This window comes from Megalobrama amblycephala, linkage group LG12 (assembly GCF_018812025.1).
Source record: "Megalobrama amblycephala isolate DHTTF-2021 linkage group LG12, ASM1881202v1, whole genome shotgun sequence".
Lineage (NCBI taxonomy): Eukaryota > Metazoa > Chordata > Actinopteri > Cypriniformes > Xenocyprididae > Megalobrama > Megalobrama amblycephala.
The window spans coordinates 2,595,190-2,613,551 of NC_063055.1; the positions used below are offsets into that span (position 1 = coordinate 2,595,190).

The following is an 18,362-nucleotide window of genomic DNA, read 5'->3' on the forward strand; positions in this document are numbered from 1 at the left end:
ATTAATTCTGCAGTAATTCCTTATTAGTTATGCAGTAAGTACGATTCTAAAGTGTTACCAGTACATTTTGTGTTTTATTTATGATTCAGTCTTTGTTGAGTCTTTGAACACCAAATAGAAAGTAATGATGTAACAATATAATTCTTTCAAACTCATTATTCCAATGGACATTAATGGACAGAGGAAACACAAATTGAAAAAAATCAACATTTTCACAAAAATGTCATGGTTTTTAAATGACAGTGTTTCAATTCATATTTCCTCTTCTATATGATTCACGTGAACCACAAGCTGAAGGAGGATGTTTTATTAATTATGTGGATCAAATAAATTGTGTTTGAACTGCTGCTGAATCTCAGGCAGATTTGAAGAGCACAATTCTTTCACCATCAACAGAGAACTTGATATAACTGTTCTTTTTTGGTGTCACGCTGTAAGCACAGTTCCCTATAATGCAGTGCCAGTAGCTCTCATGCCTTCTCTCAAACTCCTGTAAGGAAAGACAGTATTAATCTTCCACAAAAAAAAAAAACAGCACATTTTCACAATACTGAAATTTCACTCAGACATTCAGTCTCTCAGTAAAACTAGAACTGACCTTCTTGATGTAATCAGCAATGTCCATGTTCTTTACATACATATTCACAGCCAGAAGAGCGACCTGAAGAGCCTCACTCTGCATCTCAGCACTCATCTCTGAATCAAGGACCTTAATCTTCGGCATGGTTGATCTGTGAACACAGAGTTTGTTTTAATGAGCAAGTATGAAATAAACAGGACAGAACCTGGAGATTTTTTTCTGAACAACTCTTCATCATGAAGTCCAGCTGCTGCCATTTATGATCAGTAATTATTGGTCCATGACACTATTATCAGATGAAACCAAACTTTAATACCACAAGCCATAAGTGTGGAGAAGAATTAACAAAAGTTTAGGGGCATATTCTTCGTACGTCGCTAACTCACTTAGCTGGATTTGACTGATGGCGATTTGGCATGATCTTGGATTGTTCGGTTCTTCGACGCTCATCCTGGACTTGCTGTCATAGCAACAGGTCCCTAAGCTCAAACCAGGCTTATTTCATGTAAACAGGATTAGATTGCATCTTTTTAAGCGGAGGTTATGCTTAAAGTCTGTCCCAGCCTCTGCTACTTTCCCACAAGAGTACCCTAATGTAAACCAGGGACAATAATAATGATTTAAAAATAAATTTGCAAATAATACTATAATGCCGTGTAGTGTCTTTGAGAGATTCATTCGTGAGGGAATAATTACGTAATAGTTTTTATTGGAGTCTTACACACATGATGTACAGATGTTTATGCCACATACATTTGTGCATTTGAACCGCGACAGATATTATGGGAGTGGCTTGATGAAGCGCAGGAGATGCAGATAACTTGATTTTGACCATTAAGAAACTTTAATTAATGCTGTCAAATATGCTTCAATGGTAAATTAGTTGCTAATTACAACATTGAAATAAAAAATTGCCTGTACAAATACTAGAAATTGTGAATATAGCCTAAATAATTGGGTAATCATGTAAAAAAAAAAAAAAAAAAAAAAGTGCACATTTCATTTATCTATTATAACATTTATGTCGTTCTTCTGTAATTTATTCGCTTGGCTGTTTCCTAATAAATGTCTAGAAATTCGTCAAGTTTTTCGTCAGGTGTCTTTTCTCATTCTATGATGTCATTACGTTGCCGTCTTGACTCCAGCCAATCGCTGCATTGCTGATTGTGGTTTCGTGTATCGATACATCTGCCCTTTTCATGGAACACGAGAGCACGCAGTAATCTTAGACAACTTAATCCAGATATTTTAATCCAATCTGCAAATTCATTTGAAGAACCAAATTAGCCAGAGTTAGTTATCACGATTAGAAGATCTGGCATCTGTCAAATCATCTCACATGTATTAAGTGAGGTACGAAGAATATGCCCCAGGTCTGTAAGATTTTATCATGATTTTGAAGAAAGTCTCTTCTGCTCAACAAGACTGTATTTAATCCAAAATACAAGAAAACACTGCTGTCAAACCTGACCTGAAATAATAGTCAGAAAACTGAACATTTAAAAACAATTATGTCCAAGGACGTATGTGTTTTTGAAATTTATTTATATAAAATGATGTTTGTGGTTGAGGCGTTCTCTCTTTTGTTTTCTCTCTTTTTTGTGTGTATGCTTTCCTGACAGGTTAAGGGTTACCACCTGTGCTTCATTGGTCATGTGAACGCTGCCTGCGCACTGATTGGTGCATTTCCTGATTACTAGTCAAAGTCCATGGAGTTCCCCATGTATATTGGTACCTAAATCTGATTCCACCTTTAGGTTTTGTACCGAGTATCGTAAACTTAATGCTGTGACCAAGCCAGATTCCTTCCCTCTTGGAATGCATGAACCAAATGTTCCGACAAATGCGGAACAGTTGATTCATGCATTCATGACCTCAAGACTAGATTATTGTAACGCTCTACTGGGTGGTTGTTCTGCTCGGCTTTTAAACAGACTACAGTTGGTCCAAAATGCGGCAGCTAGAGTTCTTACTAGAACCAGAAAGTATGACCATATTAGCCCAGTTCTGTCGACATTACATTGGCTCCCTATTAAACATCGTATAGATTTTAAAATCTTCCTACTTACTTATAAAGCTCTAAATGGTTTAGCTCCCCAGTACCTAAGTGAGCTCTTAAAGCATTATAGTCCTTCACGTTTATTGCGATCTCAGAATTCAGGCCAGTTGATAATACCCAGAATATCAAAATCAACTGAAGGCGGCAGATCCTTTTCCTATTTAGCACCTAAACTCTGGAACAATCTTCCTAGCATTGTTCGGGAAGCAGACACACTCTGTCAGTTTAAATCTAGACTAAAAACACATCTCTTTGCTCTTGCATACACATAACACATTATCAATACATTAACATTTTTCAAATCCGTTAAAGGATTGTTACGCTGCAATAATTAGGTCGGCCGGAACCGAGAACATTTCCTATAACACCAGATATACCTGTACATTAGAATAAGAATGGCATCTACGCTAATATCTGTCTCTCTGCTTATCCCGAGGTTTGCCGGGTGCTGGATCCAGGCCGTATCCAGATCAGATGGAGAACCTGTGTCTGGACCTGACTACAACGCAGCCCAGGAGACAATGGGCCTACAGATCCAGTTCTGGCTGCATCTATAATTTAGATTTTTAATCCCCGTATCCGCTTACATATATTTATATATAATCTATTTTTAATCTCTATAATAAAAATGTATAATTCAGATTTTGATCTCCATATCCATTTACATATATTATATATATCTTCCAAGGGGTTTTTTCCCTCCTAGGACTTTTTTCCCACGCTGGGTTTTCTCCTAGGGGGTTTTTTCCACCCCTGGGAGTCAGCCGACATTGGCTTAATGTAGCACCATCTTGTATATGTTACATATTACCACGCTTGCTTGTACAGCTTATTTTTAACCACTTCCCTTTTTTCTGTGCTTCTAATATGTAAAGCTGCTTTGAAACAATTACCAATTGTAAAAGCGCTATATAATAATTTGACTTGACTTGACTTGACTCTTCCAAGAATGGAAGATTGTGTAGACCGAGTTGGTAGTGCCCGTTACGTCACAAAATTAGACTTGCTAAAAGGGTACTGGCAAGTTCCCTTAACACCTCGTGCTTCAGAGATATCAGCATTTGTCACCCCTGATAACTTCCTGCAATACTCTGTCATGGCTTTTGGCATGCGAAATGCACCTTCCACCTTTCAAAGACTCATGAACCGAGTATTGTCAGGACTGCAGAATACTGAAGTTTATTTGGACGATGTTGTGGTGTACTCCAACTCATGGGAAGATCACTTGATCAAGTTGGACAAAGTGTTTGGACGGTTAGCTGATGCTTCACTAACCTTAAATTTAGCAAAATGTGAATTTGCCAAAGCTGTAGTTGTATACCTTGGAAAGTGTGTGGGACAGGGTCAAGTACGACCAGTAGAAGCTAAAGTCTCTGCAATTGTTGAGTTTCCAACACCAACTAACAAGCCTGAGTTGAGGCGTTTCTTGGGGATGGCCGGATACTATCGTGGCTTCTGCAGAAACTTTGCTGCCATTGTTTCACCACTTACTGACCTCTTAAGTACATCTAAGAAATTTGTGTGGACATCAGAGTGTATAAGTGCTTTTAATGCTGCTAAAGACCTTCTCTGTACTGCTCCTGTTCTCTCTGCTCCCAACTTTTCATCACCTTTTAAGTTACAGGTGGATGCCAGCGCTATCGGAGCCGGTGCAGTTCTGCTCCAGGAAGATCAAGCGGGCATTGAACATCCTGTATCTTTTTTCTCTAAGAAGTTTTCTAAGAGTCAACAGAACTACAGTACGATCGAGAAGGAGGCATTGGCTTTATTGTTAGCACTCCAACATTTTGAGGTGTATTTGGGTGGAAGTAATGGTTCCATTACAGTTTACACTGATCATAACCCCCTGGTGTTTCTTTTGAGAATGTCCAATTCCAACCAACGTCTTATGCGCTGGTCTCTTATTATGCAAGAATACAACATTGATATTCGTCATAAAAAGGGAGTTGATAACGTTGTTGCAGACGCTTTGTCTAGAACTTATGTTCTGGGAAATTAAGACTTGTCCAGTTGTATAATTGTAAACTTAATTACAACCTGTTGGCTGTAATCTTTTGTGGTGAGGGTGTTACGTCCAAGGACGTATGTTTTTGTTTTGTTTTTTTGTTTTTCTTTTCTCTCTGTTCTCTCTCTTTCTCTCTCTACTTCCCTAAGCAGGAAGTAATGGCTGCCACCTGACTCCAATGATCAATAATTGGCTATCCGATGTGATTGGAGGAGGAGAGGAAGCTGTGGGGATTTAAGCAGCACCGTTGAATAGAGCTGGGTGTGTGTGTGGAGGCTGCATCGTGAGGCTCCTTTTTCCCAACCCAGAAAGCCTAATCAGTTGTTTTTTTTACTTATACCTTGTTGATTGATTCGTTTCTTTAGTGTCATTGTGTTGACACTTTTTGTTGAACTTTGGTGCTACCAGAAAACCCTTTTGTTTTGTAAGTCCTTTCCTTTTGTATATACTTTTGTTATTGTTTTCCTCTACCTAAGTTTATCTTGTTAATTATTTGGGGAAGGGTTAGTAGAGAGGTGGGTGCCATTTTCTTTATATCTTGTTTTCTCTTATTTAAGCTAGTTAGGGAGTTAGCGTATTATTGTATTTTGGTTTCTTTTCTTTTGTAGATTAGTTAGTTTCGTCCTAAATAGTTAGAGGGTTTATGTTTGTTATTTTGGCCTTGCCCCCTCTTGAAGCCTTAATCCCAGAGCAACGTCACGTCTCCGCTGATCGCCCAGAGTCACGTCACGTCTCCGCTGATCGCCCAGAGCAACGTCACGTCTCCGCTGATCGCCCAGAGCAACGTCACGTCTCCGCTGATCGCCCAGAGCAACGTCACGTCTCCGCTGATCGCCCAGAGCAACGTCACGTCTCCGCTGATCGCCCAGAGCCACGTCACATCTCTGGATTAGTCAGAAAGCGGCTAGGATTGCGTTCCAGTGTGGCTGATCCACCGCTGATTTCAGCGCGAGCGGCTGGCATTCCAAAGCATCAACCGGCCGCTTCGCTCTCAAGCCAGCCGGCCGCTTCGCTCTCAAGCCAGCCGGCCGCTTCGCTCTCAAGCCAGCCGGCCGCTTCGCTCTCAAGCCAGCCGGCCGCTTCGCTCTCAAGCCCGCCGGCCGCTTCGCTCTCAAGCCCGCCGGCCGCTTCGCTCTCAAGCCCGCCGGTTGCAACGCTCTCAAGCCCGCCGGTTGCAACGCTCTCAAGCCCACCGGTTGCAACGCTCTCAAGCCCGCCGGTTGCAACGCTCTCGCTCCAGCGCCACCCACGCTTCCAGCCCTGCCAGCACCACCCAAGCTTCCAGCCCTGCCAGCGCCGCTCAAACACCTTGCGCTGCCAGCGCCACTCAGGCGTCTTGCCCTGCCGGCTTCACCCACACGCCTGGCCCTGCCTCCGCCACCCGAACTCCTTGCCCACGAACCTGCGACGGGCCCCGCTGAAATCCCCAGGAACTTTTTGGGGGGGGGCAGTATACCTAGGGGTGGGGAGCTTGTGGGTGGGGACCCTGCTCAACCATGGCCTTTAAGGGTCCCTGAACTACTATGGCCATTCATGGACTGTAGGCCACTAGGGCCATGTATGGACTCGGTCCTGCCGTGGCCGTCCAAGCCGCCTGACCTGCCGTGGCTGTCCGAACCACCTGACCTGCCGTGGTTGCCTGAACCACCTGACCTGCCGTGGTTGCCTGAACCACCCGACCTGCCGTGGCCGCCCAGGCCACCTGACCTGCCGTGGCCGCCCGAGCCACCTGACCTGCCGTGGCTGTCCGAACCACCTGACCTGCCGTGGTTGCCTGAACCACCCGACCTGCCGTGGCCGCCCAGGCCACCTGACCTGCCGTGGCCGCCCGAGCCACCTGACCCACCGTGGCTGCCTGAGTCCCTGGGGCTGCATTGGAGATCCCGTTCCCGGCTGCTGTTAGATCTCCAATGCACCCACCCCCCCCCTCCCTAGCTGTTCCTTTACGTCGCGAGGACGCGCCTTCCGGGAGGGGGGCGTTATGTCACGATCACAGTCTGTTCCTGTTCACTCCGGACTCCATTTCCCATAATCCTCCCTGTCAGTCACATGCACTCACTCCACCAATCACCTGTTGCCACATACAGCCATGCACACTCCACACTAATCACCACACCCAGCTGACACTCATTACCAGGACTATAAAGGACTCACACACACACCACCTCACCGCGAAGTCTTGATTACTCTGGTGTCATTTCTAAGCATTATTATTCTGTCTGCCTGTCTGTTGCCGTTCCTGCCTGTTTCCTGTTTGACGATCCTGTGCTGCCTACCTCTGACCCTTGCTTTGAACACCGACCTGTGTATGTTATCTGCCAGTCCTGACCTCTGCCTGTACCTGGATTACGATTCTGTCTACCCTCTGCTGTTCCTGTTTGCCCCTGGTTTACCCTGCCTGTACGACCACGCTTAACTTTAATAAACGCTGCATTTGGATCCCTGCCTCTGAGTCTCCATTCGTTACAGACATTTTTGACTACATCCATTTTAGAAATGTTTGTTTGACAGTGATGTTTATGATTGTTATGTAATATCTTTATGGCCTTATAACTGAGATAAATGTATTTGCGAAAATATAGTGATGAAACCATAAATTAGAGTGAAAAGACTGAATCATAATAAACAAAACACAAAATGAACTTTATCAGACTCAAATAGTTTTGGTTTCAGTTTCAGTTCTGTGTCTTTACACAGAAAATAAGTGAAAATCATAATTTCAAATGCTAATTTCACATAATTTAATGAATGTAAAACTGCAATAAATAGTTTCATGTTTGTCTGTCGGCTTTGATGACTAATGTTGCTGCAACCGTATTCAATTTGTATCTTTGATCTATGCAACAAATAGTTTTCTGTATGTTTAGAAACAGTCATTATTTTTGCAGTTCAGTTTTGTAATGTTGGGAATGTTGTCAAGTGAGATCTGGGCTGCGTTCAGCCCCGACAAAACGTTGCAAAACGTTTTTTATACGGAAACGGTGGCGCGTTGAACACCCTGTTGTGATGACGCAAGCGTTGCAACTATGGCAACTGAGAAGGCCAATCTTTGTGTTCTTTTTGAATAATTTTCGGAGCCTGATTAAGTCGATATAAATACATGTTTAATACTGCAAAGTACCCTCGATGTTACAGCCACTGCCCTTGCCGTCCAGAATAAAAGAGAACATCCCAATCGAGTGACGGGATTTGTGGAATCTTCTAATTATTTTGATACAACACTTGCCTTGCATTTCAGGATGAAAAGACAAACATTTCAGGTGAAGGATAATCCACTTCTTATCTCCAAGACTGTGTTATGATCTATATTATTTTATTGTTTAATAGGCTTATCATTATTGCTGATCACTGTTGTTGTGTTTTGATATTGTAATTTTTACCATTATATAATCAGAGGAGTATAGAAAAGTTTATTAAAGTGTAACTTCACAATACAACAGCAAAATATATAAGTAAAGTATTTTTATGTTACATTAATACCCAGTGTGCGAGCTGTCTCTTTAATACCGCGTGGTTTATATAGACCTTATGTAGCCCCGCCCCTTTTCAGCGTTGCGCTCGTTGTCTTTTGACTTCCGGTTTGTATTTCCACAGCAATATTACATTGATGAATGAACTGCTCGTTTTAAAATCTTCCCGACCTACTGACATTTGTTAAGACATCTGCTTTAAACATAACAATGCTCATGATAACTTTCATTAACTCTACAACAAGTAAATCCACTTAACCAACTAATTCTTTGACAGCGATGCCATAGAAATGTACAGAGCTACCACAAAACGGAAGTTCAAAGACAATTTTATAAAGATGGCGGCGCGCTTGTTTCTCTGGTAAATAAGGTCTATACAGGTTGCCGCTGATTGGGCTGACATTTCTGACACGCCCACCAAACAAGAGAAAACGTATCTCAAACCCGTTGCACACCGTTGCAGACCGTTTCCAGGAAACATGTCGTTCAACCCGGTGTTATGAAATATTCGGTGTCTGAGATTTTCGGTGACACTGGGCGGAGCTTACCTACATGAATATTCACGAGTTTCCTGTTTTGAGTTAAAGCGCCACTGAAAATGTTAGTGCACGCTCTTCGGCTTACATTAAAGGTAATTAGCATATGTTTCAGCGTTAAACGAAGTCAAGCTTATATTCTAACTGTTACTGATGCACAAGATTTTATAAGCTATATTGTGTTATGTCGTGTCATGTGTTAGCTATGTTTGATATGAACACAGCCAATGATTCACCAGAGGTGTCGTTAGGATTCGCTAAACGAGCCAATAGCGTTTAAAGCCTATATTTGTTGACTCTTTTAAGCATATAATTTTGAAGTTTGCCAAAATGTGTGGTAGCATAATAATATTAATTGTAAACTCCTGTGGTGAAGGCAGCAGTAAACTTTCCTAGTTTGCAGAACTTGAAGCACTTCTAATCTGGGTAGACTTCAATTTCTATATGTAGCCTAATGTTTCAAAAATAAATTGCACACATGCAAGAAAACATGTTAATGTACTTTAAATGTAGTTTATTTATTATCCAAATAGGCCACGGTGAATTACACATGTGATAACTAATATAGGCTAATATCTATAGCCAATATTCTTTCATTCCCAAATATGACTTTTGCCAATAAATATCCTTGTACACCAGACAAAGCAGACACTTTTATTTTTCACTTTATTTTGAACATGACAGTGTATTAAAAATTGTAATACTACATGTTTGTTGTAATGTCATTTTATTGTATATTTCAGATTGAATGTGTCAGTAGCAAAGGCTGGTATCACTGGAATCACAAGAGCAGACCAAACTTTCATTTGTCTGGGATTCCAAGACCCTGTGTAAAGTGTGTTTAAATACAAGTGTTTTTGCTAATTAAATATGTCATATGTCATGACTTCTTCTCAGTTGTGAATAAAATTCCAACACAGAATCAGTTGCTCTTTTTTATTCAAAGTGAAACTACTCTCATTATTTACTTTCATCTTTGATATTACAGATATGCAAATTACTACATGGTCTATTATTTTAGCAGCTTATTTAACATAAATAAAATTTTAATTGTTATGGAAAGCTTGTAGAATAGAACTAATACATTTCATTGAATATACTGCAGGTTTGATCATTTAGTTCCATATAGTTTCATATCACCAGTGTTAAACTGAATCCTGATTCACAGTGCTTCATGTTTTTTCCACATTATTATTTATTTATTTATTTAGGTCAATGAAATGCATCATTTTGTGGGAAAAAAGATTGAGAATGTTTCCTAATAATATGAAAAAAAATAACTCTTAACTTTAGGATTTAATAAAGTCTCTTTAGTTAGCAGGTTATCATCACTCAATGGCTGGCTGTCTAAGTGGTGTCCGCAGAATAATATAGGTTTCATAGACAATTGGAAAAGCTTTTGGGGCAGACCTGATCTGTTGAAAAGAGATGGTATTCATCCCTCCCGGGATGGTGCTGCTCTTCTATCTAGAAATTTGGCAAATAGTCTTAGAGCTGAAACATGACAAACCAGGGCCCAGATCAGGACGCAAACAAACTGGCTAAACCGACCGTCTGCTAGCCGCCTCACGTCACAGAACTCAAATAATTCACTGCACATAGAAACTCTTTCACCTAGATATTATCACATAGAGACTGTGTCTGTACCTCGAACTAGTAAATACAAAAAACTTCCGAAACCTTTTAAGGGTAAAAATTTAATTGATGTTCAAAAAATGAAAATCACAGATAAATCAGATAAACAAATGATAAAGCTTGGGTTACTGAATATTAGATCTATTTCTTCAAAAGCACTTATTGTAAATGAAATTATCACAGACAATAAACTAGACTTGCTGTGTTTGACAGAAACCTGGCTAAAACCAGACGATTACATTACTTTAAATGAGTCTAGTCCTCAAGGTTATGATTATCGACACAATCCTCGACAGAAAGGCAAAGGGGGAGGTGTTGCTGTAATTTATAGTAATATATTCAAAATCATTCAAAAGAATTTCAAATATAATTCCTTTGAAGTGATGGTGCTTTATGTAACATTATGTAAGTTGACATTTGTGCTGGCTACTGTATACAGGCCACCAGGGCACCATACTGACTTCATCAAAGAATTTGCTGATTTTCTATCAGAGTTAGTACTGGCTACGGATAAAGTCCTTGTTGTTGGTGATTTTAATATCCATGTAGATAATAATAAAGACGCATTTGGATTGGCATTTGCAGACATTTTAAACTCTATTGGAGTTAGACAACACGTGTCAGGACCCACTCATTGTCGTAATCATACCTTAGATCTAATACTGTCGCATGGAATTGATATTGATGCTGTTGAAATTCTACCGCAGAGCGATGATATATCAGATCATTATTTAGTGTCGTGTATAATACAGTTAGCCAAGGCTACAAAACCACCACCCAGCCATAAATATGGTAGAACCATCACTTCTACCACTAAAGATTGCTTTATAAATAATCTCCCCGAGCAGTTTCATCGCCTTAGTATACCTGACAACTTAGAAGAACTCGATGCTGCAACAGAAACTATTGGCTCTCTCTTTTCCAGCACATTAGATGCAGTCGCTCCTTTACGTCTAAAGAAAATTAAGGAAACTAATCCAACGCCGTGGTATAATGAGCACACTCGGGCTCTAAAACGAGCTGTTAGAAAACCTGAACGTAGTTGGAAGAAAACAAAACTAGAAGTTTTTCGCCTTTCGTGGAAAGAAAAAATGATTGAGTACAGAACGGCTATAAGAAATGCTAGATCTACTTATTTTTCAAATCTCTTAATAGAAAACAAACATAATCCTAGGTACTTATTTGACACAGTGGCTAAATTAACTAGAAACAGAGATTCAACTGCTGACGTTTCCATAGAGCACAGCAGTAATGACTTTATGAACTTCTTTACTTGCAAGATTGATAATATTAGAGAGAAAATTAAAAACATGCAACCGTCTACAGTTTCGTTTCAGACAGTGCACTGTAGTGTCCCTGAGGTAAAACTAGAATCATTCGCCGCTATAGGAGAGGAAGAATTATCTAAACTTATCAAATCATCAAAATCAACGACATGTATGTTAGACCCAATGCCGACTAAACTACTGAAAGAAATGCTTCCAGAGGTCGTAGGTCCACTTCTTGATATAATTAATTCATCGTTAACACTAGGATATGTGCCAAAAACCTTTAAGCAGGCTATTATTAAACCTCTTATTAAAAAACCTCAACTAGATCCGAGAGATTTAGTAAATTACAGGCCAATCTCGAATCTACCTTTTCTGTCAAAGATACTAGAAAAGGCAGTTTCAACACAACTGTGCTCCTTTTTAGAAAGAAATGGAATCTGTGAGGATTTCCAGTCAGGATTTAGACCATACCATAGTACTGAGACTGCTCTCGTTAGAGTTACAAACGATCTACTCCTATCATCCGATCGTGGCTGTATTTCTCTATTAGTGTTATTAGATCTCAGTGCTGCTTTTGACACTATCGATCACAACATTCTTTTAAAAAGACTTGAAAACTATATTGGCATTAGTGGAATTGCTTTGGCATGGTTCAAATCTTACTTATCTGACCGTTATCAGTCTGTAGTAGTTAATGAAGAGATGTCGTATCGATCACAGGTTCAATATGGAGTACCACAAGGCTCAGTACTAGGACCGTTGCTTTTCACTCTGTACATGCTGCCCTTAGGAGAGATAATTAGGAAGCATGGTGTTAGTTTTCACTGCTACGCTGACGATACTCAGCTCTATATTTCCTTGCGCCCTGACGAACCCTACAAATTCACAAAACTAACAGAATGCATAGCTGACATTAAAAACTGGATGACAAGAAATTTCTTATTATTAAATTCAGAAAAAACTGATATCCTAATCTTTGGACCAAAAACTTCCTCACAAAAAAACCTTGAATACTCTCTAACACTTGACGGATGCTCCATTAAACCTTCGTCCTCAGTTAGGAACTTGGGTGTGCTCTTCGATACCAATCTTTCATTTGAAAGTCATGTTTCTAGTATCTGTAAAACCGCCTTCTTCCATCTAAAAAATATATCTAAATTACGACATATGCTCTCAATGACAAATTCGGAACAGTTGGTTCATGCATTCATGACCTCAAGGCTAGATTACTGTAACGCTCTACTGGGTGGTTGTTCTGCTCGGCTTTTAAACAGACTACAGTTGGTCCAAAATGTGGCAGCTAGAGTTCTTACTAGAACCAGAAAGTATGACCATATTAGCCCAGTTCTGTCAACATTACATTTGCTCCCTATTAAAACCCTCTGGGGTCCTTCGGTCAAAAACGACCCGAAGATTTTTTTTAAAAAAAATTTAAAAATCGTAGCTTCATCGGAATGGTCTGAAACTTGGTGACTTTTTTGGTACTTGGTTTATGAACACCCAAAAAAATTGGGGACAGGATTTGAAAAGTCTAAGTGGTCGTAAAAAAAAATAGTCACACTCGGGGTCTTCGGGTCAAAAATGACCCCCATAGGAAATGAATGGGAAATTGGCAAAAACATGAAAATACAGAGTTTTTTTGTGCATACAATCTACAAATCAGCCAGGATGCATAAAAAAATGACTCAACATTGAAGGGGTGAATCTCTAAAACATCAAGAGTGCAAAACAGACAAACACACTCACACACACACACACCTACACACACATAAACATACACACACACACAAATGAACGTGTGACACTGTAAAAGCTAATTTTGCAAAGTGTGTGAAATAAAACCAACTATTTAACCACAAAGTAAGAAAAAAAGCACACAGCAATGAAAGCATGAAAGCATGAGACTGTAAGCCATCAAGATTGCAAAATAGACACGCACACACACACACACACACACACGCACACAGAAAGAAATATGAGACTGTAACAGGGAAAATTGAGAATATGTGGAATAAAATCAATGAATCAAAAAAATGGGGAGACATTGGATCCAAAATGCTCTTGAACACATGTAAACACACGCGCACACACACACACACACACACACACACACAGAGAGAGAGATGTGAGACTGGTAAGACTGTAACAGAGAACATTGAGAACTGTGTCACACACATTATCTCTCTCTCTCACACACACACACACACACACACACACACACACACACACAGAGAGAGAGATGTGAGACTGGTAAAACTGTAACAGAGAACATTGAGAACTGTGTCTCTCTCTCACACTCACACACATTCTCTCTCTCTCTCTCTCTCTCTCTCTCTCTCACACACACACACACACACACACACACACACACACACACACACACACACACACACAGAGAGAGAGAGAGATGTGAGACTGGTAAGACTGTAACAGAGAACATTGAGAACTGTGTCTCTCTCTCACACTCACACACATTCTCTCTCTCTCTCTCTCTCACACACACACACACACACACACACACACACACACACACACACACACACACACACACACAGAGAGAGATGTGAGACTGGTAAGACTGTAACAGAGAACATTGAGAACTGTGTCTCTCTCTCACACTCACACACATTCTCTCTCTCTCTCTCTCTCTCTCTCTCTCTCACACACACACACACACACACACACACACACACAGAGAGAGAGATGTGAGACTGGTAAGACTGTAACAGAGAACATTGAGAACTGACACTCACACACATTCTCTCTCTCAAATTCAAATTCAAAATAGCTTTATTGGCATGGAGAAAGAAATCTTTACATTGCCAAAGCATTAATAACACTGTACAGTAAAAATAAATAAATAAAATAATAATAATGAAGAAAAAAAAAAATAAAAAATCTAGCAATAAAATAGCAATAATAATAATAAAATTGCAATAAAAATGTTAAATCTTACAATATAGAAGTGTCTCTAGGCATTTAGTGAGTGTGTTGGTAGTTCTGTCCCGCTGGAGGCTCTTTCCTGGTGACAGGACCTCACATACCTGGCGGCCAGGTTTGAGCTTGCTGGGCTTTCTCCTAGCAGGTATGGGAGTTTGTCCACATTTGGTTTCTGTTGGAAGTCTTTGTGGTGAGTTGTGAAATGGGGATAGAAAGTGTCCCTAATTTGTGCATATTTAGGGCAGGATGTTAGAAAGTGCAGTTCTGTTTCCACTTCATTCTCTGTGCAGTGGGGACACAGCCGCTCTTCCTGTGGTAGCCAGGTCTGTCTGTGTCTGCCTGTCTCTATGATGAGATTGTGTTCACTGAGTCTGTACATGCTCAGGACTTTTCTCAGTTTAGGGTCACTCACTGTACTGAGGTATCCTGCCAATTCATATTTTCTGTTTAGGGCCAAATAGCATACCAATTTACTTTGTAGGGCTGTTGCATCTGTCCAATGTTTTAGGTATTTTTCTTTTTGTGTTTTAATTATTTGGTTTGGTCTGGCTAAGTTTTTATTTTCAGTCAGACATGTTGTGGTTTGTGTAGTCAACTCCAAGACCAATTTGCCGAGGGCGTTTCTTCCTGGTGTCAGCTCTTGGTAGTTCAGGGCTTTGTGATGGAGGGTCTGTTTATCACTATTTTTTAGGTGGGTATGGAATTTAATGGCCCTTTTTTGAATTGTGATTATAAGTGGGTATAATCCTAATTCTGCTCTGCAGGCATTATTTGGGGTTTTGTGCTGTACTCGGAGCAAAACTTTGCATAGTTCGGTCTGCAGAGTCTCTATTGGGTGTTTGTCCCATTTAGTGAACTCTTGGTTTGTGAGTGGACCCCAGACTTCACTCCCGTAGAGCGCGATGGGTTCTATTACTGATTTGATTATTTTTATCCAGATTCTGATTGGGATGTCAATTTTAATATTTCTCTTAATAGCGTAAAAAGCTCTCCGTGCCTTGTCTTTCAGGTCGTTAACAGCTTTATTAAAGTTCCCTGTGTTACTAATATTTATGCCAAGGTAAGTGTAGTTCTGCGTGTGCTCAAGGAGCATGTTGTCTAATTTAAAACTATGATGTTGGTCTTGGCGGCTGGGTCTTTTTCGGAAAATCATTATTTTTGTCTTTTTGGGTTAACTGATAGGGCCCATGACTGACAGAAGCTGTGCAGGAGGTCTAGATGCTGCTGTAGACCCTCTTTAGTGGGAGACAGCAGCACCAGATCATCAGCAAACAGGAGACATTTGACTTCAGTGTCTAGTAGAGTAAGACCAGGTGCTGCAGACTGATCCAGAGCCCTCACTAACTCATTTATGTATATATTGAACAGTGCAGGACTTAAGCTACAGCCCTGTCTCACTCCACGACACTGAGGGAGGAATTCTGTGTGTTTGTTACTAATTTTAACAGCAAATTTGTTGTTTGTGTACATTGATTTGATGATGTCATATGTTTTTCCTCTGATACCGCACTGGATTAATTGAAGAAAAAGACCTTCATGCCAAATGGAGTCGAAAGCTTTTTTGAAGTCAACAAAGCATGAGAAAATTTTGCTTTTGTTTTGGTTTATTTGCTTATCAATTAAGGTATGGAGAGTGTATATATGGTCTGATGTGCGATATTTTGGTTGGAAGCCAATTTGACACTTGCTTAGGACATTTCTGTCTCTGAGAAAATTAGTTAGTCTGCTGTTTAGGATGTTACAGAAAAGTTTACCTAGGTTGCTGTTTACACATATGCCACGGTAGTTATTAGGGTCAAATCTGTCTCCGTTTTTATGGATTGGGGTAATTAGGCCTTTGTTCCAAATGTTGGGGAATATACCTGAACTAAGGATGATATTGAATAGCTTGAGGATGGCTAATTTGAATTTGTGGTCTGTATATTTTATCATTTCATTTAGGATGCCATCGACACCACAGGCTTTTTGGGTTTTCAGGGTTTGTATTTTGTCTAATAGTTCAGCTAGTGTAATTGGATAGTCTAAGGGGTTTTGGTAGTCTTTGATGGTCTTCTCTAAAACCTTTAGTTTTTTGTACATTGCATTTTGTTCCCGATTGTTGTCTATATTACTAAAAAGGTTGGAGAAGTGGTTTATCCAAACATCTCCATTCTGGATGGCTAGTTCTTGATGGTGCGATTTGTTTAGTGTGTTCCAATGTTTCCAGAAGTGGTTGGATTCTAAGGATTCTTCAATTTCTCTGAGTTGACTTTTTGTGTTTTGTTCTTTTTTCTTTCTTAAAGTATTCCTATATTGTTTAAGTTTTTCATGATAGAGATGACGGATGTTCTCATTGTCAGCATCTCTGTGTTTCTGGTTTGATAGAATTCTTACTTCTTTCCTAAGTCTTTTGCAGTCATTGTCAAACCATTTCTCAGTGGCATGTGGTCTTTTTGCTTTTCTTTTTGTGTTTTTTAAGTTTGATAATGTTGCTGAGATCTCAAATATTCTGTTCAGCTTGTCTACTGCTAGGTCTGTACCTTCACTGTTATGCAGGAAAGGAATGGCAAGGAATTGGTCTAACAGAACTTGAATTTTTGGTTGACTAATTGTACTTGTATATGTGTCTTTACTGTTTTGTTTCCATCTATACGTGTTTCTAAGTGAGTGAAGCTTGGTTTGTTTAGATGCTTCTTGGTTGGGCATTGCTCTGGTTAAGTAGAGGGTTATTTTACTGTGGTCTGATAGTGGGTTTAGTCGGCTGACTGTGAACGCTCTTAGGGAGTTTGGGTTAAGGTCTGTAAGAAAATAGTCGACTGTACTGCTACCAAAAGGTGAGCTGTAGGTGTATCTACCGTAGGAATCTCCTCTTAGTCTGCCATTGACTATGTACATACCTAGTGTGCGACACAGATGAAGAAGTTGTGTTCCGCTTTTGTTTGTTATTTTATCATAGTTGTGTCTCCATGTGTGTATAGGTGGGGGGAGGACGTCACCTCCAGGCAGGTGTTTGTCCCCCTGAGAGTTAAGTGTGTCCATTTCTTCTCCTGTTCTGGCATTTAGATCTCCACAAATCAGTACACTTCCCTGTGACTGGAAGTAATTAATGTCTTCTTCAAGAATGGAGAAACTGTCTTCATTAAAATAGGGAGACTCTGCTGGAGGGATATAAGTGGCACATAGGAAGATATTTTTCTCTGTTGCAGTGACTGTCCGATTAATTTCTAACCATGTATAGAATTGTCCTGTTTTAGCTACTTTGATGGCATGGACAAGATTTGATCTGTACCAAATAAGCATGCCTCCTGAGTCTCTTCCTTGTGTCACTCCAGGCAGTTTAATGGATGGGATGATGAGTTCTCTGTAGTCTTTGGGGCAGCCGGTGGGTCCATCTCTGCTCCATGTCTCCTGCAGGATGATGATGTCTGAATTTTTTATTTCTGAGTTGAAATCTGTGTTTTTGCTTTTGAGGCCAAAGGTAGAGGATCTCAGGCCTTGAATGTTCCAACATGATATTATAAATGCTTTGTTGTCCATAGGGTCTTAGTTTTGTTGATACGTTTTGACCTATGACAGTAGGTGTGAGCAGATGAGGTTGAGCATCTGACGGATGTCTCTGAGCTCTGATGTTGTGGCTTGTACTGGTCCTGTTGTTGGTTTTCTGCTCACTATCTGAGCATAGCTGTGGCTGCTGGGGGTCTGCTGTATATGAGGGGGGTAGGGGGTAGGCAGGAGTGGCTTTGGTCTGGCCTGATGCACTGAATGTGTGGATGTGAGGGCTGGGAGAAGATGCTCAGGTGTTGGCTGGGGTGGTCTCAGCATGTGAGAGTGCTGTTGTCGTGATGGAAGTCTTCTGGATGTTCTCTCTGGGTGTACACTGTACTTTC

At 40.4% G+C, this 18,362-nt stretch overlaps 1 protein-coding gene across 1 annotated transcript in view; it reads right to left on the reverse strand.

The window, feature by feature from the left end:
• Positions 1–18,362, reverse strand: part of LOC125280406 (dynein 8 kDa light chain, flagellar outer arm-like) — a 25,018-nt gene continuing 6,656 nt past the window's right edge. The window contains exons 2-3 of the mRNA XM_048210917.1: positions 599–731; positions 1–490 (exon numbers count right to left, since the gene is read on the reverse strand). Coding sequence (XP_048066874.1) covers positions 356–490; positions 599–724 — 261 coding nt within the window. The 5' untranslated portion in view covers positions 725–731 and the 3' untranslated portion in view covers positions 1–355. The remainder of the gene's footprint in view (positions 491–598; positions 732–18,362) is intronic.